General features: G+C 39.4%; 3 protein-coding genes across 9 annotated transcripts in view; 2 read left to right on the top strand and 1 right to left on the bottom strand.

Moving 5' to 3' along the window:
- Positions 1 to 5,057, bottom strand: part of Pdk1 (Phosphoinositide-dependent kinase 1) — a 330,571-nt gene extending 325,514 nt beyond the window's left edge. For 2 of the 3 annotated variants that reach the window (XM_018032420.2, XM_026817463.1), the window contains exon 1: positions 3,747 to 3,881. In XM_018032420.2, coding sequence (XP_017887909.1) covers positions 3,747 to 3,770 — 24 coding nt within the window. In that variant the 5' untranslated portion in view covers positions 3,771 to 3,881. Of the gene's footprint in view, positions 1 to 3,746; positions 3,882 to 5,007 lie in introns of those variants that run through there. The other variant, XM_026817462.1, reaches the window with a different exon arrangement.
- Positions 5,058 to 5,543: 486 nt separating this feature from the next.
- Positions 5,544 to 10,489, top strand: LOC108629684 (importin-4). The gene is made up of 15 exons (XM_018032522.2): positions 5,544 to 5,597; positions 5,932 to 6,018; positions 6,088 to 6,195; positions 6,262 to 6,414; positions 6,491 to 6,676; positions 6,755 to 7,049; positions 7,121 to 7,278; positions 7,352 to 7,949; positions 8,023 to 8,258; positions 8,338 to 8,540; positions 8,615 to 8,955; positions 9,023 to 9,198; positions 9,279 to 9,487; positions 9,557 to 9,867; positions 9,950 to 10,489. Exons 1-15 carry the CDS (start codon positions 5,544 to 5,546, stop codon positions 10,072 to 10,074), a joined length of 3,240 nt encoding a protein of 1,079 aa, XP_017888011.1. The 3' UTR covers positions 10,075 to 10,489.
- A 1,312-nt stretch (positions 10,490 to 11,801) lies between these two features.
- On the top strand, positions 11,802 to 26,538 carry ACXD (Adenylyl cyclase X D). 5 transcript variants are annotated; one of them, XM_018032396.2, is made up of 22 exons: positions 11,802 to 12,775; positions 13,256 to 13,589; positions 15,041 to 15,713; positions 18,949 to 19,083; positions 19,561 to 19,787; positions 20,449 to 20,614; positions 20,727 to 20,876; positions 20,963 to 21,084; positions 21,173 to 21,420; positions 21,496 to 21,857; positions 22,314 to 22,588; positions 22,704 to 22,880; positions 22,955 to 23,135; positions 23,213 to 23,296; positions 23,366 to 23,458; positions 23,568 to 23,711; positions 23,801 to 23,896; positions 23,976 to 24,099; positions 24,178 to 24,387; positions 24,462 to 24,642; positions 24,706 to 24,841; positions 24,918 to 26,538. In XM_018032396.2, exons 3-22 carry the CDS (start codon positions 15,603 to 15,605, stop codon positions 25,080 to 25,082), a joined length of 3,387 nt encoding a protein of 1,128 aa, XP_017887885.1. In that variant the 5' UTR covers positions 11,802 to 12,775; positions 13,256 to 13,589; positions 15,041 to 15,602; the 3' UTR covers positions 25,083 to 26,538. The 5 variants fall into 5 exon arrangements, with proteins under 5 accessions (XP_017887885.1, XP_026673254.1, XP_026673252.1 ...); XM_026817451.1 differs by lacking the exons at positions 11,802 to 12,775; positions 13,256 to 13,589; positions 15,041 to 15,713 and adding an exon at positions 16,532 to 17,899; XM_026817452.1 differs by lacking the exons at positions 11,802 to 12,775; positions 13,256 to 13,589; positions 15,041 to 15,713 and adding an exon at positions 17,811 to 18,183.
- Positions 26,539 to 27,311: the final 773 nt, after the last annotated feature.

The raw sequence follows: 27,311 nt of genomic DNA, 5'->3' as shown, positions 1-27,311 counted from the left end.
AAATTACGAGCCGACAATAATACACGGGCGGTTATGCAAATCGCAACGTGACCCCAACGAATCAAGTACATAGCACTATATGGCGCAAACAGCTAGTATAGATAGCAATTGGTTGATTAAAAGAGAGACCACCTGGGCAAGATAAAATCAACACCGATTTTTGATCCTTAAATGTTACCACAAGAAAAATCGTATAAATGTTGCCGTTCTAGTTCGATTTCACTGCAGCTAACATTAACCCTTCAACGACCAAGCCTTTGAAGTATTATCTGATTTCTATTCCTTCGTATTACTTTCCGTGAAATATGTATCTGTATTAAAAGGAACACGATAAGTTTTGTAGCTCAATTGGAAAGACTGGTTAAAAATATCTTGAACGACGACTGTGAGAATTCATGTATTAGAAAGAACAGAAGAGAGACACCCAGTATTCATAGCCGAAATAAATCAACTTATAAATAAAAGAAAAGTATAAAAATATTTCGCATATGTTTTTGCGTGACTCAACAGCTGAAACACGTAGATAGAAAATGAAGAGAGAAATTCCACAGAAAATCTTTCGCAATATTTTCGTGTACGAGCTATACGATCTTTATGGGAATAATCGTCAAAATGCATTCGATCCAAATGCTTCAATTGACCGGAACTAGGAATATCGTAGAACCGCTCTTTCTTGAAGGGCAAACTTGAACCGGGTGAATATTTAAATTCCACGCGAAAAAACATAATTCCTTGGTTAGTCGCTTACCGAGAGAGAATTTCGCGGACTATTTGCACCGGCGATAGATTAAAATCCCACGCCCGGGCAGAAATTATAACGTCGTAAATAATTCTCGTTCGCCAGAAACTCGATATTCGTAACACGACTCGCACGGTTCGCATAAATTTCGGGATCTATTAAAAAAGAAATAAAGTTACCGCGGATGTCTCGCGCGACGTGTTACCGTAACTATTGCATCAGAATGTTTCCGATATAGGACAACGGATTTACGATGTTTTACATTATGCTTTTTCCTCGATCGAAATATCTACTAGAAGATATTTTTAAATATTATCAAGGTAATGTTATTCGAAGCAGACGATCTTGACCGTTGCCTCTTTCTCGTTTCACCATCTCGCCAACCAACGGGCCAATTATTTAGAAGAAAATGTTCCAAAACCAACAAAACACGATTAAATAAAAAAATTCGTATTTCTATCATAGACTTTCCGTTCCTCTTTAATTCCATTAGAAATAAATTTATAGATTATAACTTGATGGACCATTTATGAAACCGTTTGATAAAACCAGGTCCTCATCAATCATTTTATCGCATTCAATTTAGAAAACGGTACCCTCGCGTACGACCAATATCGTTTATATGGAAAATTATTTATTTTTCGTCAGACCGGAACAAGCCCGGTAATTATGGCCCTTCTAATTATTCTCATGGCAGCCGATTGGTCGTTACTCTCCAATTAATTGGTGGTCCAATTGATCTGAATTAAGGCGCCGCCCAGTAGATTCAAATTAAGATCAATATCTCGGCATGTGAATTGGAATATGACCGCAAGCGCAGCTCGTAACCATAAATTTCTCGTGTCCGAACAATGGGAAGTCGCCTGTAATTTTGCCAGAACACGCTGCCCGGCCACCATCAATGATGAAACGCGTTGCTCGTTGCCCCAACCAGTCCCTTGATACACGGTAAGAACCTCTTGCGTAGAACCGATAATGCCAATTAGTATGATTATTTATATTCTTTAAAAAAAAAAAACCTCCATTTCTACCAACGGATAGCTCTTTCTTTTACAATAATCAATCAACCAAATTGTATTCCTCCCTGTGTGACTGTTTTCAAATTCCTGAACGAACTTCTTTAAAAATTTTGACTCAAAAGATCAAATAAATATGTATAACGAGAATACAAGTTCTATCCTGAATTTATTTTACCATTGCGAGTCGGGCGATGAATTCTCATGAGATATTTCCAAACAGATTAATTCACTCCCTAAAAGCACGCACGTATGTATTGCAACTCGTGAAAAGAAAAGAGAAGCAGAACGGTGGAAGAAAATAGATACATGCCGAGCATTGAAGCGGAGGAATATCACGAATCTCGTGAAGACGAGTGTACGGGCGTGAACGACAATGTAGGAGGTGTCTCGTTAACATTATTGGTGTACATGTACCTACACCAATAATCGTTACTGAACTGCAGCTGCACAATTGCAGCTATTCAATGCGGCGCACGCTGTTACACGATCCTATCTCACCACCGGATTGGAACGGTTTCTCCCTCGTACAGGGATAAAACAGATCACGTTCCCAGCTTGTATAAAAACGAACGAATAAACTAATTACGTCGATACCGTCTTCACCTTTGATACCCATCGTTACAGTTATTTCCTCGCGTTACAATAAGCCTCGAAAGAGATGCCGAGCCTAAATAGAATCGTCGATTCTACTCTATTTAACACATAACTGACAATGAGGACAATGTCTTGAAGAATCCAATAGCTTTTCTGAGCAAATATTTATAGCACAATCTCTGTTTACTTAAGATCTCCTTTAATTTACGAAACTCTGCGTGACGAGAGAAACTCTGCTTAATGTAACAAATTTTATTCACGCAGAGAGTATTTTAAAATATTTTACAAAAGTAGACTATTCGCGAGATGAAATATAAATCCCATATATTATGAGGAATCGAATGAGGGATATTCGCTGGCCGTACTTCGAAACCAACTGGCGTGTAGTTTCGAAGCTTAACACGTCGGTAGATAGCAGAGAAAAACGGAGGAAACATTGAAAATTAAAGCCAGAGATTAGAACGGTGGAGCACGTCGGGATACATTTCGTGGGTAGAACCGACGCGAGCGATGGAGTAGAATAAATAGCGCGAACTGTATACAAAATTAAATACTCCGCTGTGAAGCGGCGTTCGCACTTCCGGCTTTTCCTGGCCATTTAATTCGACGATAAAAGCATTCTAACTTGGTTACATCGCTGTCGGCGTTACCAAGCCCATTTCCGTTTTTGCTTTTAACTACCACCAGCGGCCTGCGCGCTGAATGAACCTCTCAGAGACGAATACAATTTGTACAATGAAAAAATCCACTCCGACAGGTAAAAATAAAACTGACCGAGGTAAACGATCTGCAAGAGAAACGACCCCTTGTATCAAAGAATAATTAACGATTAACTTTGATCTGTTGTTATATAATACGTTCCCTAATATTTAAAGAATTGAAAGTACAACAGCGAATAACGTATGTTTAACGATAAATATTTGAATGAAAATACAATACGTGACATTACTTATACTTATTGTGCATAAGGATAAACGGATCGTAAGAGATTGTATTGCGAACGATCGTTCGTGGTTACGTCACGGTTACCCATGACGTCACTGTCAACAGAAACAGGTGACAGGCGCTAGCAGCCAGTGACGTCAAATGGGAACGGGCAACGAACCTCTATTCTGCGTTTGCGCGTTATACCGTATCGGACGTGAATTGCACGTCGCGTGATAGTTCTTTCAGAAGCTCGAAGCAATTGCAATCGAGCTGGGTATGAAAGAGCAACGAAACACGCATGTAACCGATCGGCGGCGAATTCGATCGCCGTTCCGATCGTCCATGAGTGAGCGCAGGGAAGCCCTAGATGCGCGCATGTTCTTTCCGACGGATAACCAATCTATTAGGCACCGAAGGTCGGGAAACGGTCGGCTCTAAAAAGTTTAATAGACAGTGACAACACTTACGAGTGCCGCTGGACTGTCTGTCATTCTTTCCGGGATCCCTTTCTCTTGCGGATGGGTCTCACTAGCGGTTAAATGTGCGATAAAGAGAACGCGTACTCACGACACCGTGCTCGAATTCACGGAAACTGTCTCGGCCATCATGGATGACACAATCGTGTCGATCGGCGACTCGAGTACGCCGCAGCCGTGGCTGCCGCCATCTAAACATGTAATACCGAAACTCTTCCGCGATTTCAATTAATTTTCCCGCGCATGTGGTAAATATAAATTTATATCATAAACGAAGCGTAAAATAAAACGCTTCAACAATTCTCAATGGATTTAATAAAGTAAAAAATATAAAAATGAAATCTTTTAAAAATGGATAAATCATTCAATATGCAGCCCAATAATATACATAACAATCATCAGTAGAAAATATATCGCAAAAATATGGAGGTTTGTAAGAATGTAATGATCGAGACGGGTCGGGGTTGGGAGATATCAAAGCAGCAGTTTAATTAATATTTGAGTATCTCACAAGCCGCGAGCTCGGAACTTCCGCTAATACAGAGAGAGAGGAAAAACATCGGTCTTTTTCTGTCGTTCCTGCAGCGGCATGAGAGCCGGCATTTTAAAAATACACGAAACGAAAAAAGAAAAATTGAAAATGAAATTTTATCAATACAATTTTAATAGATTAGAACTCAGATTATTAGACCGTAATCGTAGTTACCCACCATTTCTAAAGAACAGGGAGCCTGTCTCTTCACACGACTAAATTACTAATAATATTTTGAACAAAATTTCAAACAGTTAATATATTTGAACGCAACACGTAAAGTGTTATACGTCAGAAGCTCGTAAAAATATCAGAATATCAAACAATTTCAATATAATATAGAGAAAACTCGTAAAAGTACGAACAATGTGAAATATCACAAATGTCCAACAAGTAGTTGAACAAATATGCATTTGTTCAACAGAATTTTTAGATAAAGTTGAAGAATAACAGTAAAGGAATAGTAATTGCGATACTTACGTTAAATAATAAATGAGTTGGAAGAGAGAATATGGACCTGGTCGTCAGTTTTACACTTTACACTTTACACTTTACATAATATCAAACAATTTCAATATAATATAGAGAAAACTCGTAGAAGTACGAACAATGTATACCACAAATGTCCAACAAGTAGTTGAACAAAAATGCATTTGTTCAACGGAATTGTTAGATAAAATTGAAGAATAACAGTAAAGGAATAGTAATTGCGATACTTACGTGAAATAATAGATGAGTTGGAAGAAAGAGCATGGACCTGGTCGTCAGTTTTACATTTTACACTTTACACTTTACACTTTACACTTTACACCGGTAACAATAACAATTACGTACTTACAAGTACAAAAGAGAGGCAAATACAAATGGCGGACGGCTGAACCAGAGAGTGGGGGGTTCGTGGTCACGTGAACGCTCGCGTGACTACCGCGCGGAAATACAAAATTACACTTATCTCGATTCTCACTGTCAGTGACACCTGAATTTCATTATTCCTTAACATATGGACACCGACGAGATACTGTCAATGGTATCTCTTTAGTAGCACGGTATCATAGTAAAAATTCGTTAAATCGTACAAGACAGGGCCCATGCGCTGCCTCGGTGTCTCGCTGTGAATGACATCGGAGTCTTACTTTTACCGACGCACGGCGCTATAGTCGAAATTCCTCACTTACAGCAACTTACAGGACTGGCAAGGGCATATTGGTTGGAAAATATTGTTAAATAGATATTTTATTTATTGTATTACGTTAACAATGGAGGCAATACTATCGAAGTTACTTGTAGCCGATAACGCGTTGATACAACAGGTACTTTCAAAGGGCTGACAGCTAATGATAAGAGTAAATTTTACGAAGTTAAAAACACGTGTTTGTTCTCATAACCGCTTAAAATCGAATCAAAATTATTTTATGTAATTTGTCATATATCCTTTATCAGAAACGACATCTTTATTTATGGGAATTAGGTTTACCACATTGATATTTCGCCTCTTTATTCTCCAATTACTCGTTTGTTGCTTTCCATTTCTATTAGTGTGCATCTCACGACCTTCAAGTTTCTTTATGAACTAAGGATATGTATTTTATATACATGCTTGAGAAATAACAGGTTGTACATGTTGCATTAATATAATATTTGTAGGGCACAGCTGAACTTAGGGAAGCTTTTAAAGACCCTCAATGCACAGCAGCATTATGTCAGCTCATTGTGGCATCAAGAAATTCTCAGGTACCATTCTATAACACATATTGTATTTGTATCATAATTGCTGTGTAACAAAACAACATTTACATTTAGATAAGGCAATATGCAGCTGTGCTACTTAGAAAGCGATATAGCAAAGGAAAGCATTGGACCAAACTGCCACAACCTGTACGCACTGAATTCAAAATATTAATTTTACAGGTAGATAATATTATTTTGAGAATTATACTTATCATTGAAAGTATGTATAAATGTCATTATTTTTAGGCTTTAACTCATGAACCAGAGAAGTATGTGAAGAATTCAATTGCCCAGTTGATAGGCGTGATTGTAAAACATGAAATAGGAAACAATGGGTGGCCAGAAGTTTTACAATTTGTACAGCACTTAGTTACCAGTGAAAATTTAGCAGACAAAGAGGTATAGAAAATACGAAATGCTTCACGTAGTTTGATTTCAATTAATTCGCAGATTCCAGTAAGTAATTTTATTGCAGTTAGGAATTTATACTTTGTCAATTATGACTGATATTGCACCTGATGCATATCATGAGCACGCTGCGTCACTTGCAGTTCTCCTAGGACAAACGTTAAATAGTTTACAAGATTTAGGAAGTCCTATAGCATATTACATTTTGAGAACAATGCAGAATCTTGTTCCTTTGGTTAAAGGTAATCAGATGGTGAGTCACATATAATGATTAAGGATTGAGCAAATATATGATTCATAATCGTATTTGAATAATACATAATTTCTTCAGATGATAAATGCTTATCGTCAAATGATGCCACAAGTGATGTTAGTAATTCAATCTCTTAGCACTATTGATGAAGATAGAGCAATTTTATGTTACGAATTATTAGATGAATTGTGCGAGAATGAGATTGCTGTGATAACTCCTCATGTTAAACCTCTTGTTAATATGTGCATTGCTATTGGTTCTAACAAGTCATTGGACGATTCCATCAGAGTTAAAGCAGTTGGTTTTATCGGCTGGTTGGCGAGAACAAAGAAAAAAGCCATGATCAAACATAAACTTGTCGAGCCGATCTTAGGTAACACGTAGTTCCAATTTAGATATATAATAATGTTCGTTTCTAAAGACATTAAATCGAATATTTCATAGATTTATTATTCATGCTCATGTCTACGAAACCCGAGGACGAGGATGATGAAGTCTACTTCAATGGTGATAATGAAGACAATACGCCTGTAACTTGCGCTACCCAGACACTAGATTTGCTTGCACTCAACTTGCCCCCAGAGAAATTAATTCCCCAATTGGTATGAGTCTCAGCATCTTTAATCAATTTTGTTGTAAGCTGTGAATCTAATAGTTGGTTTGTTATCATGATAGCTACGGTATATAGAACCCAGTTTACAAGGGAACGACGTATATGCAAAGAAAGCATCTTACTTATCGATGGCGGTATTGGCTGAAGGGTGTTCAGAGTATATCCGTAGCAAATATCTCGAATCTTTCTTACGGTGCACTTGTCAAGGGATCGCTGATTCCGATCTTGTAGTACGAAACGCTGCCCTCTTCGCCCTTGGACAGTTCTCTGAATACTTACAGCCGGACATTTCTCAGTATTCGTCTGATCTGTTGCCAGTATTATTTGAATACCTCAGTAACATAAGCACGTATGTTAGGCCAAACAAAAAGGATCCACCTTTCGTTGATCGCATGTTTTATGCACTGGTCGTATTCTGCGAGAACTTGAATGAAAACCTGTTGCCATACTTGCCGACTTTGATGGAAAAACTTTTTGAACTTCTTAATTCGGATGCCTCGTTTCACGTTAAAGAACTTTGTCTAAACGCCATAGCTTCGGCTACCCTGGCAAGTAAAAAACAAATGTTGCCATATTTCGAGAAGGTCGTGACCATTCTTAATGGTTACCTCTCGGAAAAGCAGACCGACGAAACCATGGCTCTTCAAGTACAAGCAGTTGGTTCGTACCACAAAGAATCTAGAAAATTGATCTAATATTTGTTGGTCTTACTAATAGTTGCATAATATTGTAGATACTCTAGGAGTACTAGCAGGGTCGATAGGAGAGACGAATTTCGCACCATTGGCAGATAGATCACTCGAATTTGGAATAAAGTTGTTAAAAGAAACAGAAGATCCGGACTTGAAGAGGTCGATTTATGGATTGTTTGCTTCGATTAGTACTATAATGAAAAGTAAAATGGCAGATGCATTGCCAGAAATTATTGAATATCTATTGACGAGCGTACAGAGTTCAGAAGGCATTGTGGTGAGTAGTTTACAAAGTCAATATCAGGCGGAATGAACTCATTTCATTTACATTTGTTATTATTTTGTTTCTTTTATAGCCTCATTTTAAAGAAGACGAAAGTTCTGCTTTTCCGGTGTACGAAGATATTAGTGATAATGAAAATGATGAAGAGGACATCGAAAATACCGATAACGAAGAAGACGATGACGACGACTTAGCGGGTTACAGTGTTGAAAACGCGTACATTGACGAAAAGGAGGAAGCAATTCTGGCGTTAAAAGAAATTGCAGAACATACCGGGTAAAACATTCTCATGTTATACTTTATGTATCTAAGTGAAACAATTAATCTGACAATCCAACTTTTTATTTTAGAGAAGCATTCCTGCCATATCTTGAAAAATGTTACGAGGAAACTTTCAAGGTGATCAATTATCCGCAAGAAGACATTTGCAAAGCTGCGATCGAAGCCATCGTACAGTTTTGCATCAGCTTTTCAAAAATTAATACCAACGAGGGTAAACAAGCACTGTTGAAAGCTCTCTCTATATTTGTTCCAAAGTTATCCGAATTGATAAGATTGAGCCCCGAACGGACAGTCGCTATTTGTGGTCTGGATGCTTACACGAAACTTCTGAAAGAAGTAAAATTAGATGTTCTCGTTGGAGAAGGTCATAAAGAGGCCATAATGAATTGTGTCATTGCCATTATATCAGGTAAAGGCTTAGTATAGACTATCTTCTCCATTATCGAATGATTGTTTACGTAGAATATTGCCTGTAGGCTCAACTGCGTGTCAAGATGAAGAAGAAGCTGAAGATTTAGATACTGAAGCTGAACAAGACGAATTGCTGGTTGAATGTGCCGGAGAGCTATTAGCTAACTTTGGAAAAGTAGTCGCATCGGAAGACTTCGAACATTGTTTTCGTACTGTATTGCCAATGCTCTTGGACAGATTGGTACAGCTATGCTCGTTTGTTGTTAATTGTTAACATGATTTTACTGCCTTCGGGATTTAAACGTAAAACGATATTTCTAGAAAAAGAACAAATCTGAAGGTCAAAGGTCTTTCGCAGTTGGTACGATCTCTGAATGTTTCGGAGGACTTGGAGATAGAGTAACTAATTTCGTTTACCAGCTTCTGCCCATGTATTTGAAACTTTCGGAAGATCCAAGTGATGAAGTTGCTAATAATGCGATCTACGGGCTTGGTGAATTAGTGTTACATGGGAAAGAAGTAGTTTATCCGTATCCTTTTTATTTTCGTTATAAAACCTCAGGCAGTTTATCGTTCTCTCCTTAACATTTACATAATAGGCATTACGAAAGTATTTTGAACGTGTTGTCGGCATTGGTTTGTAAAGTGTCCCACGCAGGGATTCGCGACAACATAGCCGGAGCTATTGCTCGATTTATAATCACTAATTACTCAGGAATACCGCTTGAACAAGTGTTCCCAGTCTTTGTCGAACAGTTGCCACTGAGAGAAGATTTCGAAGAATATACGACAGTGTTTAAAAGTGTGTTAACGCTGTACCAAGCCGGTCATCCTGTCCTAAAACAGCACATGGCTGCGTTACTTAAAATTGCAGTCGGTGTGTTACACGACAATAAAGCTACTGATGACGGTATGTTCGACAATAATTTCTTATTATTTAATATAATGAAAGAAATACGGCTTTGACATTATGATTCCCATTTTCTATGCAGAAGCGAAAGGTATCATAATGGAATTCATCAAAAGCGCTATACGAGATTTTCCAAGTGAATGGTGCACCGTGTACGCCGAACTTCCGGCAGACGTCGTGGAAAACATTCAACGTATCTTCTCGTAGGTCTTGATACTCGATACTCTGTAAACATGCGTCATATTTTATACTACAAAAAGAAACACGGATTGATAAGCGGTGTTCTCGTTAAAAAGTGATATATGTCTCATTTTTAAGTTAAATTAAATAAACGACCATTTTTAGTATGGATAAATATAATTACATTTTTTTTCATACATTCAGATGTACACATTGTCACGATCATGTAAGTTATAGTATTTCTTGTTGTGCTTATATAATATCAATCAATCAGAAAGTGCAATTACTCAAATCAGTAATGTAATAGGATCTCGTTCTAGACTTCTTGGACGCTCGAGTTTCATGCTAGAATACATTTCATATGGATGTACATATATACATATGTATTGATTGGACAATCTGTATTTTAAATTCTAGTCCATCCAGCTTTTTACAGTTTTTTAAAAAATACGAATATATTAATATTCAATTTGTTAAATATTTTATGAGTATTTTAAAATCGAATTGCTCCAATCAATATTATCGAACGAATTAATTTATTATAAAATTACGAAAATCGGCGGTTTTATTATCTAATATTATACGTACTGTTAAAAACATAGGCTTAAGAGGACACATACTCGAATATGTGTCGATTCACACTTTGTATTAATTTATAATCTAGAAATGTTACGTATGAATCATCGTATAGTATATATTGAACATAAATGTATCATTTGAAAAATAAAGTTATTGTGCTACGTTCTTTTTAGAAACGTTTCTAGTATGTTTGTTTAATTAGTTGCTATAATAATTGGTTTTCTTTGTTTCATGTCGAAGTTTCGTGAAGTATTACGAATCGCAATTAATAGAGTTTCAGTTAAGACTTCTGGGGGCTTGAAGTATCGAACTTTCTCGTATCGCTGAATTTTTATCTAAAATAGATAAGTTAGCGAGCAGTCATTTTTTTTAAGAAGATTATCAGACATTCATCGTTCCAACGCGCGCTCGATTTCCGTCCGTGAACAGTAAGCTATAATTGTTTGTGCAGCGATAATAAGAAACTTATGCAAATCCAAACTATTGACGATCGGATGGTCATCAACGCGAAGTAGTAATGAAAAAAAGGGGGTGTATATTCACAAAAGTGTATGTTACAATGTATTATTTGTATTACATACGAAGAATAAACGGTAGAAATCGGAGCATCATATGCGACAATAATTGAAAACTCTAATTATTCACCCGAGGAAAAAGGAATTTGTCATTATCGGCAGAATTGATTCACCGCAGCACGTGATCGAAGCGATCCATAAAATGAGAAGACGTCGAAATTCAAACGCGAAGTGCACTTGTCGCAAAGTGCACCGCGCTTTCAAAGAAAGTGTTTCATATGCGCCCGCTCACAGTATCGTGATTATCGTGATGAATTTCACGACCAGATGATGCCTCGTTTTCGTGTGCCGTTCAAGGGATACGAATCCGTCGATCGACGACCTTCCGACAGCGAGACGACGGAAGTTATAAAACGTTACCGAGGACCTTCCCGTGTCATTGAGCCGGGTAAGTTAGTCATCGCTGATCAAACGTGCGTATACCCACAGGTACACGCGCCTGCATACACAGTGTATCGATACTTTTTATCCTTCACATAAGTAACGAGAAGTTCGGGAGTAAAAATTCTACCGCCTATTTAGGAAGCTTGCCCTGTCTGTTGCGTAAGTGGAGAACTCGTCCGCGGAAAACTGACCCTCGAAATCGATATACTGGTTTTATTATCTAATATTATACGTACTGTTAAAAACATAGGCTTAAGAGGACACATACTCGAATATGTGTCGATTCACACTTTGTATTAATTTATAATCTAGAAATGTTACGTATGAATCATCGTATAGTATATATTGAACATAAATGTATCATTTGAAAAATAAAGTTATTGTGCTACGTTCTTTTTAGAAACGTTTCTAGTATGTTTGTTTAATTAGTTGCTATAATAATTGGTTTTCTTTGTTTCATGTCGAAGTTTCGTGAAGTATTACGAATCGCAATTAATAGAGTTTCAGTTAAGACTTCTGGGGGCTTGAAGTATCGAACTTTCTCGTATCGCTGAATTTTTATCTAAAATAGATAAGTTAGCGAGCAGTCATTTTTTTTAAGAAGATTATCAGACATTCATCGTTCCAACGCGCGCTCGATTTCCGTCCGTGAACAGTAAGCTATAATTGTTTGTGCAGCGATAATAAGAAACTTATGCAAATCCAAACTATTGACGATCGGATGGTCATCAACGCGAAGTAGTAATGAAAAAAAGGGGGTGTATATTCACAAAAGTGTATGTTACAATGTATTATTTGTATTACATACGAAGAATAAACGGTAGAAATCGGAGCATCATATGCGACAATAATTGAAAACTCTAATTATTCACCCGAGGAAAAAGGAATTTGTCATTATCGGCAGAATTGATTCACCGCAGCACGTGATCGAAGCGATCCATAAAATGAGAAGACGTCGAAATTCAAACGCGAAGTGCACTTGTCGCAAAGTGCACCGCGCTTTCAAAGAAAGTGTTTCATATGCGCCCGCTCACAGTATCGTGATTATCGTGATGAATTTCACGACCAGATGATGCCTCGTTTTCGTGTGCCGTTCAAGGGATACGAATCCGTCGATCGACGACCTTCCGACAGCGAGACGACGGAAGTTATAAAACGTTACCGAGGACCTTCCCGTGTCATTGAGCCGGGTAAGTTAGTCATCGCTGATCAAACGTGCGTATACCCACAGGTACACGCGCCTGCATACACAGTGTATCGATACTTTTTATCCTTCACATAAGTAACGAGAAGTTCGGGAGTAAAAATTCTACCGCCTATTTAGGAAGCTTGCCCTGTCTGTTGCGTAAGTGGAGAACTCGTCCGCGGAAAACTGACCCTCGAAATCGATATACGAATATAATAATTGATTTAAAAAATGAATATTACTGTATATCCTATTAAAACTTCCATTTTCATCTGAAATCTGAATCAATCTAATAAAATCTAATTTCTTAATAGTAAAAGCATATAGATTCACATTAAGAGTAGGAATAACGAAGAGGTCTATAAGGTAAATGTTTGTTTATAAGAATACAATCGAACGATATAAATTGATTTGTTCGTATCGTTATTTAATGAAACAGTGTTAAAGACGATTGAAATGAGCATTGTTTTATTACGTTTCATAGCTGTGTTTTTCGGACACCGCGTACGTACACGCATATTGGAGTGACTGATGCTGGCGTGCGTCCTTGGGATTTCTACCATGACTCGAATCGAAAAGGAGCCGTAGGTGTACGACCCATGTCCATGGCCCGACTCTATCGAGCTTATACCATGTTTCATGGAGATATCGCCGGGTGGAAAGTTTTGTCAGACGAAAGTAGTTTATTGTGCGCGACGACTCAACGCGACTGAACGGTGCTCGATCCATCGATGAATTCCTCCGAACAAAGTGTCCGCGTAGTGGATTCTACAGTCTGCAGTGGATAAGTTTGACGGAAATTGGATCGGTGAGGAAAGGTGAGATACAAACGATCTTGCTAAATGCACAGTAGCTGTAATTAAAAAAACAATAATTGTCACGTTTATTATGACGACTCTGGAAGCGTAGACGGTTTTATGTAATAGTAATCTAACGCTGACTTTAATCGCTTCGCGCGTACAGAAAAAACAGAAGCCTTGCGATTATGCGCTCACAGTACGCGTTTTCCTTTGTTGAATTACGCATTTTATCGTCACACTTTATACATGCGCCACGACGAGGTACTCGTCCTCGGATAAACGCAGTTTCATCGCTAATAATTAACAATCGATCCGCACTAATGACAAAACGAACAAACGGATTCATCACTTACGAGAGACTGTAGCACTTTCTCACCCTACTGTAACGTTACAAAGAAGCAGTATTTTTCAGCGGAACGGTAATTACTCGCGGAGAACGATTGATCGCATGATTCAGCCGATTGTTAATCTTAACAAGATTATCAGTCGGTCATCGATGCTTCTAAGTCAAAAGTTTAATCGATTAAACGAGAGTACGATCGTACGCTATTCGTCGCGTTCCACGTTTCGATCCTGCAGACTAAAAAAGTCAAATATACTACCGCGTGCACGTCAACAATGAACTCTAACAACTATAGTTACCATTTATCGTTACAACTTCATGAAAACGAAATGACGCCTATTAAATAATGATATAATATAATATGGATCGGTTATTCGCTGACGAAATCATTTTATGCACTGAGCATGTAATGATTTTGCTGAAAAATATTCTGCAACGCACAGACTGAATCGCGTCCACTCATCGGTAGCCATCCGTAAGCAGGTTGATTTTGGTCGCGGAAAGGCGTCATGAGGCATCGTCTACTTGCATACAAAAGAAGATTTAAAGTCGTATAATTAAGAGGCGGCCGAATCGGTTCTTGAAACCCCCTAGATGATTTGCGATTCTCCGCGCGTGTGACTTCTACAAGCTCAGACGTTAATTATTGCCTTGATACATTAATTGCCGCGTGCTCTTAGTAATCGGTTCTTTTTTACCGTCTTGCATAATTCTTCTGTCATTCAACACTTCCATGCGTACTCGAGACTTCTGTTTGCAATCATTTTACTTAGAACGGTTCAAGGATTTATTATATTTTAGATCGATTATACTATTCTATTTTTAGAAATAATTGCAGATCAAGGTATGCACAGACGTTTACACTTATCAACGACGGTTTTATTCATAAGTGCACGTGCGTTATTTCTGGCAGCAAGGACTACTCGAGCGTACTCAATGACCAAGTTGTTGCTCTCGTTCAAGTCACTTTCACGCTCGAAACCGGCTACCGTGATCGCTGGAAAGATGATCCTCCCCTCGTTCAGAATACTTTTTTTTTTTTATATAAATCAAGTTCATTTATAGCCATATCGATGATACACGCATGATATTTCTAATTCAGGGAAACTTTTCATTTTATTTTCAGCTGTGAGCCATCCGATCCTAATGCGGACCATTTAAATGAGCGTCGAAGGTTTCGTGGAGTCGGAAGGAAACGGACGAAAAATCCCATCCCTCGCAAAGGGAACGGAGTAATCAATCCTGACCCTCCGAGCAGCGGGTGGTTTCGTTGCTCGCGTCATTGTGCATCTCCGAAGGAGACTCGGAAAAGCGTAACCGTGCTTTTACCGGACACGCGTATACGGCGATCAAGGGGGAACGTATGGATAGAGGGGAGAAGGGAACATTTAGAGTGGCCCGTTTCCCTTATCACGATAAAACGGTATAGGCTTAGCAACTGTAGTGGTTTAGAGGCGGCACGACGGAACACGAAGCCGCGGCCGGTGAGCCGCTTCAGGTTGAGTCATTTTCATCCGTGGATCAGTCTGGCCGTAGATCGTAGCCGCGATGGGTCGGTCAACCGTGAGATCATCGTCGTCGTCGCCGTCGTGGTCTGTCATCGTCGTGGTCATCGCCCGTTGATCAATCGCCCGTTCGATCGGTAGCCAGGAATCGCACGCTCGAGATAATCGGTGTCTCGAGGAAAAATGGACGTGGAACTGGTCACCCGTGCCTCGTTAAACTCTCTGCACATGGTCAACCATGCCCGGATCGTCGCGCCTAACAACCTTGACGAGTGGACCTGGACCAGCTTGCGAGTGAGTTCAACATTTCTTCGATGATCGCGTAGGCGTGCAGACGTCTCTTTGTCATCCGAATTTGCCAGGCTACGTATATACTCTCGGTTTCGCGATAATACTTATGGTTAAAAACATTGGTAGGAGGTTTAAAATTTTTATCCCGATGCTTATTAAAATATTTTGTACCGATCTTGATCGAAAGTAGGCAAGAATTCTGGGAGAAGTATCATCCTCGGCACTTAAATAATAATAGTAATATCAGCGAACCGGTATGTGTGAAGCCGGCGACGCACGGAATGAATTAAATTAGGAAAAACTTGTCGGCGAGTTTTATTGGTATTCGAGAGAGACGCTGGACATATTTAATCAAACTTCCGCGGAAGTTCTGAGAAATTCTCTGTGTGAAATTTGCACAAGTGAACGTTTGCGGAGTATGTTCGTGTTGACTTTTTTTTTATAATTCCAATTCAATGACTTAACAGTCGTAATCGAAGAATTTGAAAGCAATGAAGTTATGAGTAGCAAGTTCTTGTATATCTACAATGAGTACACATGTCGTTTAAATAAAGAATCTGACTACTCTAAAAGTTTTAAACGACTGTGTACTTCGACTACAAGATAATTCAGCTCATTTTCGTATCATTCTAATCACAGATAAATGTCTTTGGTTTTTTAGTAGCGCTTCACACGTTTTTTGCGCAGCGTTAACAGGCCACGAGTGATAATTGAATTATAAGGACTCTAGGATAGATGCGACCACCGTTAGAGGTTCACGTCAGTGCGGATAATAAGTCGGTATCTGGTAAGCGTCGCCGATGATTGCCAGGCAATTGCAATTGATTATTGCCGAGTTTTTATCTGTCGAATCTCGATAACTTTTTCACCGGTGTATGTAAGTATGCAGTTGCTTACGCGATGAAGCCTGAAGAGCAGTACGATGTTATATCGCTTTTTTTTCACGTCCGCTGATTCGATTACACGGAAAAGTTGCTTTTTTTCCGCGTCGAGTGATCGCGTGAATCGTCTGTTTGCCACAATATCGACGAATGCACTTGGTAACTGCACCGGGGAAAAATGTATTCAATGTGGATCGCGTCCTTCGTCGCAATCTAACGATGCGCGCTAGTGAATCGATATCGATGTGTCTGTATCATTAAATCGGCGTCGAAGGAGGGTCCCGTTCCGTTCGGTGAAGAATTTTTCTCCGTACAACACAGATTCTGACGTCACCTCTTTTATCACCGTTTTTCATTTCTTTTTTCACTTTTCAATCGTCGAGGTGTTCGATTTACATTGAGAACAGGAGCACCGGTGCTTCACTTTCAAAAAACAGATAAACGATTATTTTTTCTAAACATTCTTATCTTTTCACGAACTTTCAAAACATTTTGTGCCGGCCACGTTATCGACGTCCGCCGTTATCGAAACTTCTAATCTCGCGGTTACAAGAATGCTAAATATGTGTTCCCCGATCTCTCGATCCTTCGCACAGTATCGATCCTGTTCTTTCCCGTCTAGACTCAAACAATAAGTCTGTTCAAACATGAAGATCTCAAAGATTCATTACAAAGGCAAGATAGCGTTTTCCTAGAAATCATTCGTACCAGTTTTTATAATAGTTCCGTGCTTCCCCTCGCTTTAATTTCTCAGTATCCTTAGCACTTTATTTGCCGAAGATTATTCCGAGAATAAGCGATGACCTTTGGATTCATTCGTTTCTACCTTTTCTTATTTTCTTGTTTGGGACACCGCGTCAGATGAGACGATTAATTATTAATATTTGGGAAATGAAAGGGACGTCCGCGGTCCGATATAGAGGAAAACGGATAGAACGAGGAAAAGGTGGATAGAAAGAAAGTGGTCGGGCCCGAGAGGTTCGGGATTGAAGATCAATATTCGCCGGACCGGACGAAAGGTTCGTCCGAGCCGTGGCCGCGATGCGAGAAACGCACGCGCGAAACGCAGACTACGGGGAAAATGACGAGCCGGTGGTGGTTCCTTTCCCGTCGGATAGGCATCGAGGCGTTCTTCCTCCAGTAGGAAAATCGTGGAAAACTAGAGACGGTGGAAGCGCGCGACTGCGCTTCGGCTCGGACCGATTTTTATCCTGCTTAACGACTCGCATAATTCACCTCGGGCATCGTGACATACGTCGGTCTCGGCATCAGATAGCCGGTGACATTTGCCGGAGATACACCACCTTGGTTCGTGGTTCTTTAAACCCTTTAGTGTGACTGAGAGATGATCGTCCTTAAATTAATCGAGTACAGCTTCTTCTTCGTTGCATCGTGATTGTACCAAAGTGTACTTAAAAAGTGCTTGATACTGACAAAAGGATGTAGAATTAGATAGAAGGAGGTGAAAGGAACGTCTTCAGTGAGAAATTAATGTGATTGCAGACATTTAATTACATTTTTTAGTTCGTTTAAGTGAACACCACGCGATGTTCTTCTGCGACATGTATTTCTATATGATCCCATATCGGATGGTGCGTAGGTAATGTGGAAAAATCTTTTCTGTCTGCGTTCCAGACTCAATTAGAATTTCATGACAATAAATCCCGTTTGTTTGACAACGTGTTCACGAAGAAAATAATTATTTGTTCAAGGAGTAGCGTCTGCGAGACTAATTAGTATTCATTGGAAATATCAGATTTTATGATTTCTAAACAAAAGTGTAGAAAAGCGATGTAGGAGCCTACGCATAGCCATATGTTACAAGTTCAATCGACGTTTCCTTTTCATCACGTGCATGTTTCTTCGCTGATATCGAGAGTAATAGAACACGTGTGCCCGTGTTTGATAATCCGCTTTCAAATTCGAATACCAATTTATTATTAATCTGACGCTAGACATTATTTTACATTAGTTTTGCTGTTCATCGTTCTTCGCAAACGAAAATTCGTAAGCCAGCAAGGCACGCTCGTTGTGCCAAGCGTGAAATTCAAATGGCCTCGAGTGAAAGTAGAATGTACGCATCTAAAACTGAGCATCCCGTTGAATTTAGTTCGCGATATTAATCGTCGAATTGTAAGTCTTACTGTAAAGTATAACACGACCTACAAATTATGCCTCTTTACATATAAAATTCTCTCTTCCGGTGATTCTAATTTTCCCTCGTAAAATGTTTTTAAAAATGCCAGACAGTCGATGATAATATCATTGCGACAATGATGACCACCGGGTAGAATGTTCAAACAACGATTCGATCACACGACGGAATACATAATCTGAACGCGGGCTTTCACTTTCAGAAACAGTTCAAATATAAGAGCCTAGAGAAGCTGTTCACGGTCTACCAGAGGAGGCTTCAGTATGGTTATCTGTCGCTCTTCGGTCTTTTGCAACTGGCCCTCGGAACCACGTATTGTTTGATTCTGGTTACAATGGTAAGCGAAACAGAAACGCGCGTAACAGTAATACTCCGCGTCGTAGTACGCGTATCCAGTTGAAGTCTACTACGAGCCGCGTCTACCAATCTACAGCGTATCGAGTTCATTAAAGTTTCTTCTTTCGTTATCAATTACCTTATCGCGTGCATTCGTACCACGAATACTTTTAGTAAATAATACATTCTTCTGATAGAAACTACCTTTTAATTTGGCTCCGTCCAATTTTTTCTTAAAATGTTCAGTACCTGCAATTGTAACTATTTGTGTCGGATCACAATCGTGACTGCCGAATCGATAATTTTCCATTGGTAAGGTGCGGCCGGTTATTTCGCTACTATTTATAGACCCGCATGGTGTACATACATATTACCGGTGGGACCACGCGTGACTTACGACCAGTATCGCCAAAAATACACCCTCGATTGAAAAAGGGAAAAAGAGCACGTTCCAAAGGTTGCCACTTTTTTGCCACAGGTCAGCATCGAGAATTGCGTGGTGGACGTCGTGGTTTACAGCATAGTCAGCGCGTTACTCTGCCCGGTGATCGCGCTTTCGTTTCGATCGAAGATCATCGCCAAGAACAGTTATATGTCGGTGATGCTGTCCTGCCTGATCGTGGTGCTCCTTGTAACCGCTGACCTGATCGTCCCTATGTACTACACCCTCATGTACACCGACGAAATACCACCGATACCGATAAGGTAACTAGCAATGTTCTAATTAATAAAAGCTTCGATTGCCGCAAAAATTCGAGCGGCGTACGACGTAGAAAGCCTCGTTGAATTATTTGTTTCTTAAAAAGTATTAATAATGAAGACAATTTCTGCGATCAAATCGTATCATCAACAGCCTCGCTCGCGTCTCGTTACACCTGCTGTAAACCGCAGTTATGAAATATCGGCGAGCCGCTTATCGATATTAATCTCATCTAGTCTTGCGAACAATTTCGCAACAGGTACCGAAGAGCGACATTTTCGCCAGTCCCGTCAATTACAGGCAGCTGCCTTTTCTCATTTAAAAACGGATATTCTGGGAATAAATAAGGAAACTTCGCGCGGCTTGTTAAAAGACGTTTATTTCTAATTTATTCCGGCGAGGCTGAAGCCGGCAGATGTTGAATCTTGATAATCGCCATCGTTTATGGTTCTTTCTTCTAATCTCTCTAAGCTCGCCGGTGCAGAAATTAGAAAATGCAATTGGTAGCTGTTTACACAGGGATCAAGCCACTGTACAATTCCTACGAATGAATCAGCTTTAATTAAATATCGGTTAATTGCGAGTAGCAGGTTTTATAGTTTTTTGCTGCAATGTCGCGGGTTCTTAATACATTTACGTAAATGTAATTGCATTTCTTTTTTGCAGGCCTGCGTACGCGACTCAAGCGCTTTTAGCTTGTTACGTTTTTTTACCTCTCACGGAGAATCTACACGCTTTCATGCTCGGGATCACGGCTACGGTGTGCTACCTGACCACGCTTACGTTAATCAGTTATAGAAATACGTTCGATCATTCTAAGTATTACACGAAGGTAAAGTTTCGCGTTCGATCACGTAATTGTATCTTTGAACGGCAGAGTATTTCATCGTATCAAATGGATTTCAATTATTATACGCAATCATTCAGACCGATGAATTTTTCAGATTATTACAGACACGATTTACTTTGCTTGCGTCAATGGACTGGGGCTATACTTCAGATTTATGAACGAGATCGTTATTAGGCGGTCGTTTCTCGATCGGCGAAAATGCGTCGAATCGACGCTGCGACTCAATTATGAAAAGGATCAAGAAGTACGTGTCTCTACGTTTTCTATAATGTTTGATCATACTGTCAAGGGGTTTATTATATGTAAGACCGAAACGATACCATTTTGTAGGAACAACTGACGAGAAGCATATTACCGCAACATATAGCTGCGAAGATAAAAAAAGATTTCCGAGACATCTTCAAGTTCATAGAAGAGCACAAGAAACCTCCGCCTAAGGGGCGACCTCGCAGGTACGTAAATTCGTTTTTATAACGATTTTATTTTATCATGATTCTACGTACGCAACAGCGTAAAAAATTATCTGATGTGATATTTTAGCGATCTCTGCGTTGAGACACACAAAGACGTGAGCATTTTGTACGCCGACGTGGTGAACTACTCCGGTTTGACCGTCACGTTGCCCGTGCGAAAGTTGGTCGACACTTTGAACGAACTGTTTGGTAGTTTCGACGAAGCGTCTGAGAGGCACAACGTCCTCCGTATCAAATTCTTAGGTGACTGTTACTACTGCGTGAGCGGTGTACCGACTCCGAATTCTCAGCACGCCAAGAGCTGCGTAGATTTAGGTAAATACGTTTCAGCAGGTATACGTTTAAGATTTTTGAAATGTTTAATCGCCAGATACATTGACACGTTGACAGGACTGGATATGATAAAGATTATAAAAAACGTGAGAGCGAGGGTGCGTCGCGAGAGCGGCGTGGACGTGAACATGAGAATAGGTATCCACTCGGGGAACATAATATCGGGGATCCTGGGTGCTAACAAGTGGCAATACGACGTTTGGTCACGCGACGTCGTTATAGCTAATAAAATGGAGCAAACCGGGAAACCGGGCAAGGTTCATATTACGCAACAGACGTTGGATCTGATCGACGCCAGCGAATATGATTGCGTCCCGGTGGACACCTTGAACGACGAGACTCTGAAGCAGTACGGGATCCGAAGCTACCTGATCACCCCCGCAATGTCCACTCCCGAGCCCGAACCGTGTATCACGCAGGTGCGTATTCCCCGGTGGCGTAGGAAGCCCGTGGTGAACAAATGGAAAATTACTTTAATTACAGTTACTGCAAGACATATGCTATCGTGACGAATGAGAGATTTGCGCGGCCTTATTATGTCGCTTCCATAAATGTACCAGGGATTGAAAAGATTCCGAAGGTAACTGTTTCAATCGGCTATAAGTCAGTTCAGTGAACCGACAAAATGTAAAAACTCTTATTAGTAGACAGCGGATTTTTTCCTGTGGCATTATTTCAGTTCTCGACAACTGTTTCAAGAATCGATATCGTAATTGTTTTCAAACCCTGATCTACACGAACAAAAAGTGAGCCAATATCGCTCGAACTTGATTTAACAACGTTCGATTTAATTCCTACGCCACTGACAAACTGTTGCTCGTTAAACGAATTTCTGTGAAGTATTTCGCATCGTTGACAGGCGAACCTTGTTGCAGAACAGCGAGAACACTTTGACAGTCATGACTCCGGATCCCCCGGCAGCGTCTAACAAGCAGCATTACGTGAGATTCCTCAGCGTTAACAATATGAATTCTGGCTCAAGGAACAGTAGACGGCTCACCGCTACTATAAGTAATCACGTAGACATCGGTGCCTGCAGGCGCCGCACGCACTTCATGGACTCCTGCCTGAAAGATTATCATCTGATGCTGAAAGCCGCGGACGTGGAAATGGAGAACGCGATCAAGCAAATGCCTCTCACTAAATGGGAGTAAGTATCATCCTTTCGATTTATTCACCGTGTATCTTCTGTTTTATATAAAACTTAAAAAATAAAACAGAAACGTCGCATATAATAATTACATGATTTTTAACCGGTTCTATAGACAATGGTGCAAATGGGAGAACATAAATCCGCTGTTCATAACGTTGCAACCGTGGAGTTGGGAGATACCGTTTCTAAAGGAACCCGATCCACTTTTTAAATTTTACATTAGCTCGGCCGTGTTCGTCCTAATTTTCATGGGACTCATTTCCCTCGTACCTTCACTCTTCTCTTCCGAGTAAGCATTTATTGCAAGAACGTTTACGAACATTATTATTTATTTATTTGTTACCTATACCGTTTAATTTCTAGATGGCATTTGAGCACAACGATCAGTTACATCGTATCCATGTTATTTTTAATCGCATTAATGCCCATAGCTTGGATGCACTTTGCATGGAACAGATACAAGGATCCGCATGACGAGCACGAGGGACAAGTTCCGCATCCTCGCAATAAATTATTATCTTTTCTTTATCAAACTAGCATAAAGGTCAGAACGCTATCGTCGTATGTAATATGGAATTTCCGCAATATTTAACGCCAATTTTTTTACTATGTACTTATCAGGTCGTATGGAGCGCATTTCTCAGGACAATCCTGTATTTGGTCATAACGATAATGTTAGTAGCGTGCGCCATGTTCGATATGATTGTAAGTAGACGGTAAAAAGGAAACTGCGTCGACTAGTTCTTCAATTATTCGATGACAATATGATTTCAGTTCGAATGTGAGAACATGGATGAACGTAACAGCAACGATACGACCAGCATCGTAGAACCTGGCTCAAATCTCGATTGCATAACTACACCATGGGTAAGATTATTTAGTAGGTACTCGTTGTATAAGTTGTAGATTTCGCTTTAAGTTTAACATCCACGTGTGCGCGAATTACTGATATATCTAATAACGTGATCATTTTTAGCAAATGACACAGACCTGCTCGCTGGCGATTCTGACGAGCTTTCTGTTCCTGAGGCTGCATTACATCTTAAAGTTAGTAATAGCTATCGCGGTAGTGTCATTTTATTCGTGGAACGTTTGGGTGTACCGATCAAATTTGTTCCAGGTAAATTTTTATTCGAAAAGATTGCTAATGATCGATGCTGCGATGATAAATATAATTTTCTTCGTTGATAAATTGGTAATTGTTCACAGTCAGGTGAAAGGTGGAACCCTCACTTAGAACCGAAAGTAGCTCACATTCTGAGCGTCCTGTTCCTCACGTTCTCTTTGCACCTTATCGATCGGCAAGTAAGTACACCGTAATTGATACGTCCTTTCCCTATTATATTATAAGATTAGTTGCATTCGTGAACGTATTATTCTTCAGGCAGAATATTTGAGCAGATTAGACTATCTATGGAAACGTCAATTGACCAAGGAACAGGACGAAGCGTTTCACACGAGAAACGCGAATAAACTTCTGCTTCGTAACATTCTACCGGAACATGTTGGTAAGTTAAACGTTGCTACTAAAGCGAATGAGAATATAAACTAGCATCGTAATTATACTTGGCGGAAATTTTACGCAGCGGAATTCTACTTGAATATGAACAGATCGGAAGAGCACGAACCGTATCACGAAGCCCACAATAACGTGGCGGTCATGTTCGCTTCATTGACGGACGTATCGATCGACGAGAGCAACAGTTTAGTAGACTTGAATGAAATCATATGCGAGTTCGACAAGTTATTATTCGAGCCGCAGTTCGTCTGTCAAATCGAAAAAATCAAGATCGCCGGTAAATCCGAATCATTCTGTCTCTCTGGTACATGTGAAATTATCACGAAATTAACAATCAACGATCTCGTTTAGGTACCACCTATATGGCAGCTTGTGGATTAGAAGCAAGTCGACGCGATTCAATGCACAGCGATGAGAGCGAAGAGAATTTCAGCGACAACGTGGTCAAAGTGATGGCTGAGTTTGCTACCAAGATGATGGCAGTTCTAAAGAAGCTAAAAGAGAAATCTTTTTACACGTCGAAGCCGTATAGGTGTGTACCGATATTGAATTACATAAATTGTTTGAACATCGTGAAAATGAGATATTACTTTAGACTGAGAATTGGGATATCGCACGGGGAAGTAACGGCAGGAGTAGTGGGTGCCCATAAACCGCTGTATGATATTTGGGGCGACGCTGTGAATATGGCATCAAGAATGGATACTACAGGTGTTGCGGGAAAAATACAGGTTTGATCAAGTTTAGATTCTCTATTAAACGAGTACCCGTGATAAATACACTCGTTAAGAGAGTCTTTCTATGCAGGTCACGGCAGAGACTGCGGCTGTTCTTGAACAGCAAGATGTAAAGTGCCACCTCCGAGGACAGACGTACGTAAAACCGAAAGGATACGTAACGACGTATTTCGTAGGTATCGATGAGAAACATCAACTTCAAAAAACCGATCCCATTGAGGAAACCAGTCTGTGATTGAAGCAGTGATTACGCGCGCGTGTGTGTGTGAGTGTGTGAATATGTAATTTCTCTAAATCAATTCTCTACGCTAATGGTCTCAGTAAATAAACTGAGCACGGGCGAGATATTAAGGTATCTAGGTGAACGCACAGGAAGAAAAGCAGCACTGAAACCAAAGAAAACTTGGAAGACCAAAGAGATCGACGAGAATTGTCGTCTGTCGACAACCGCGATACCACGCATGGAATACCTCAACTTAATGACACTTGACAACATAATCACGTTTTATGCTCGTCGTCACGCTCAATTATTATCATAAAGCGAAGAAACAGATTTTAATTGTTACATTAAGAAAACGGCTCGTATAACACGTGTCTAAGAACGGTACCGGTAATTTCTAATTTGCGAAGCCATCAATTTTGAAATTTCTCGTAGAAATCGATGCTATAATTACAAAATTTGTTTCACATTCATTTAAAATGTTTATATTGTAAATATGTGAAACGGCAACGTTCGTTTCCCTCGACAATGCACAATCTACTGAAAGTATATCTTTTAATCGTGTGATAAAACTGATACTTTACGATATGATAGTTGGAACGATGATAGAAAAAATCAAAAAGGACATAAAACATTTATGTGTAAATGATACACATTATAATTCAAAATATATATTTATTGACGTAGGTTTTTCCAAGGTACTGACAATGGGCGAACGTTTTGAACATTCACAAACATCTTTTCGTGTGCAATCTAGAAAAAATGTTTGTTAATTTCAAAATTCGGCCTTGAAGCACTTACGTATAGACTTAAGGCGTTCTTTCGTTCCTGTCGAAGAATATATCAAATTCTCACGTAAAGAAACGTTCATCTAGGATACCGCTCGGTTAAATTTAACGCGCACTTATTTCCGGTCAAGTTGCCGAATTGTTATACCGTCGCTCTACATATTTTAAGACCATTCAAATCAAGTAATTCGGCAGCTCGATCTTTTCTACGTTCCCATATCGTACATCTACGTATCATTTAAATGCTTAAGTATTTTGTACAAATCTTTCATTGACGAGATGAGTGGAGCGGAATTTTTCATTACGATTCAAATTATAGTTATGATCGCGATACTGAGCGATAGTAATATTACAAACATTAAAGTCTGCAAACTACATTCAAGTACGGTTTTTTAAATACATAATTTTTGAAAGCTATAATAGTCTTTTCCGCTTACAAAATCATTCGCGTGACGAGCACTGGTTTATTTCTTTGTACATACTTTTGTACATATTTTTTAACTGTATTAAAAGTAACGACCAATGTGATTTGAATAAAATATTTATTACTCTACGTGTACTACGCGATGAAAATGTAATAAATTAACGCACGTGTAGGTTTGTCACAAACACCGAAGAGCATTGTAATAAATGTTTATATATACATATAAAGCCAAGAATAAAAAAATCTTACAGTTCGAAAATTTTATTTCTATTCTCCCTTCGTCAAACCTTTCCCTTCGACAATAAACTACTTTCGAAATTTCACTACGTTCATCGTAATAAAACAATTATCAAAGTCATTTCGTTGAAAATTCTATACTTACGGAGTCGACAGTTCAGCGTGCGTACCAAGGAAATCGTTTTACGTGCAATACTGTAACAAAACATTGACGTCCGTATTCATTCAAACTTGTCCTTAGGCTTTATTGATTTCCGCGAAGTTTTAGTGCTTCGCATAGTGAATTTGGTTTATTTCACACAATAATTATTATTCTGTCGACGCGTAGTTCGCACGAACACATTCGTGTTCGCACGATAGACATATATACATACCAGCTTGTAGTGTCCGCCAGAGAGAATAGTTAATTTCTGTTAATTTCTCGACGGTCGTATCGTATGCCTCTGAGTCATTTCGTAAACTTGTAATCAACTTTACTATGCCATCATTTTGTTGACAATAGTGGGATAAAAGTAGATGATAACACTTCTTTAGTGGTGTCCTTTACTATTTCTGAAGCACGAGCTGTCATTTAATTGTGTCATTTCTTTTTTGTGATTCCGTATTTCGTGCGTACCGAAAGGCGAATAACAGGATAATTTTATACCACCGTGGTAAATCCAGCGTAAGGGAACGACACTAGAACAACAATTATCATTACGAATATTTTGATGTATTAATCAGTGAACGAACAACCTCTGGAAAAGAGGTTACTGTCACGCATAGTGAATAATTATCTGAATTCTTTTTAACTTA

This window comes from Ceratina calcarata, unplaced genomic scaffold (genome assembly GCF_001652005.2).
Source record: "Ceratina calcarata isolate Rehan_Ccalc_2016 unplaced genomic scaffold, ASM165200v1 scaffold579.2, whole genome shotgun sequence".
Taxonomy (NCBI): Eukaryota; Metazoa; Arthropoda; class Insecta; order Hymenoptera; family Apidae; genus Ceratina; species Ceratina calcarata.
The sequence above is the reverse complement of the archived record's forward strand: the minus strand, read 5'-3'. Positions and strand labels throughout refer to the sequence as shown.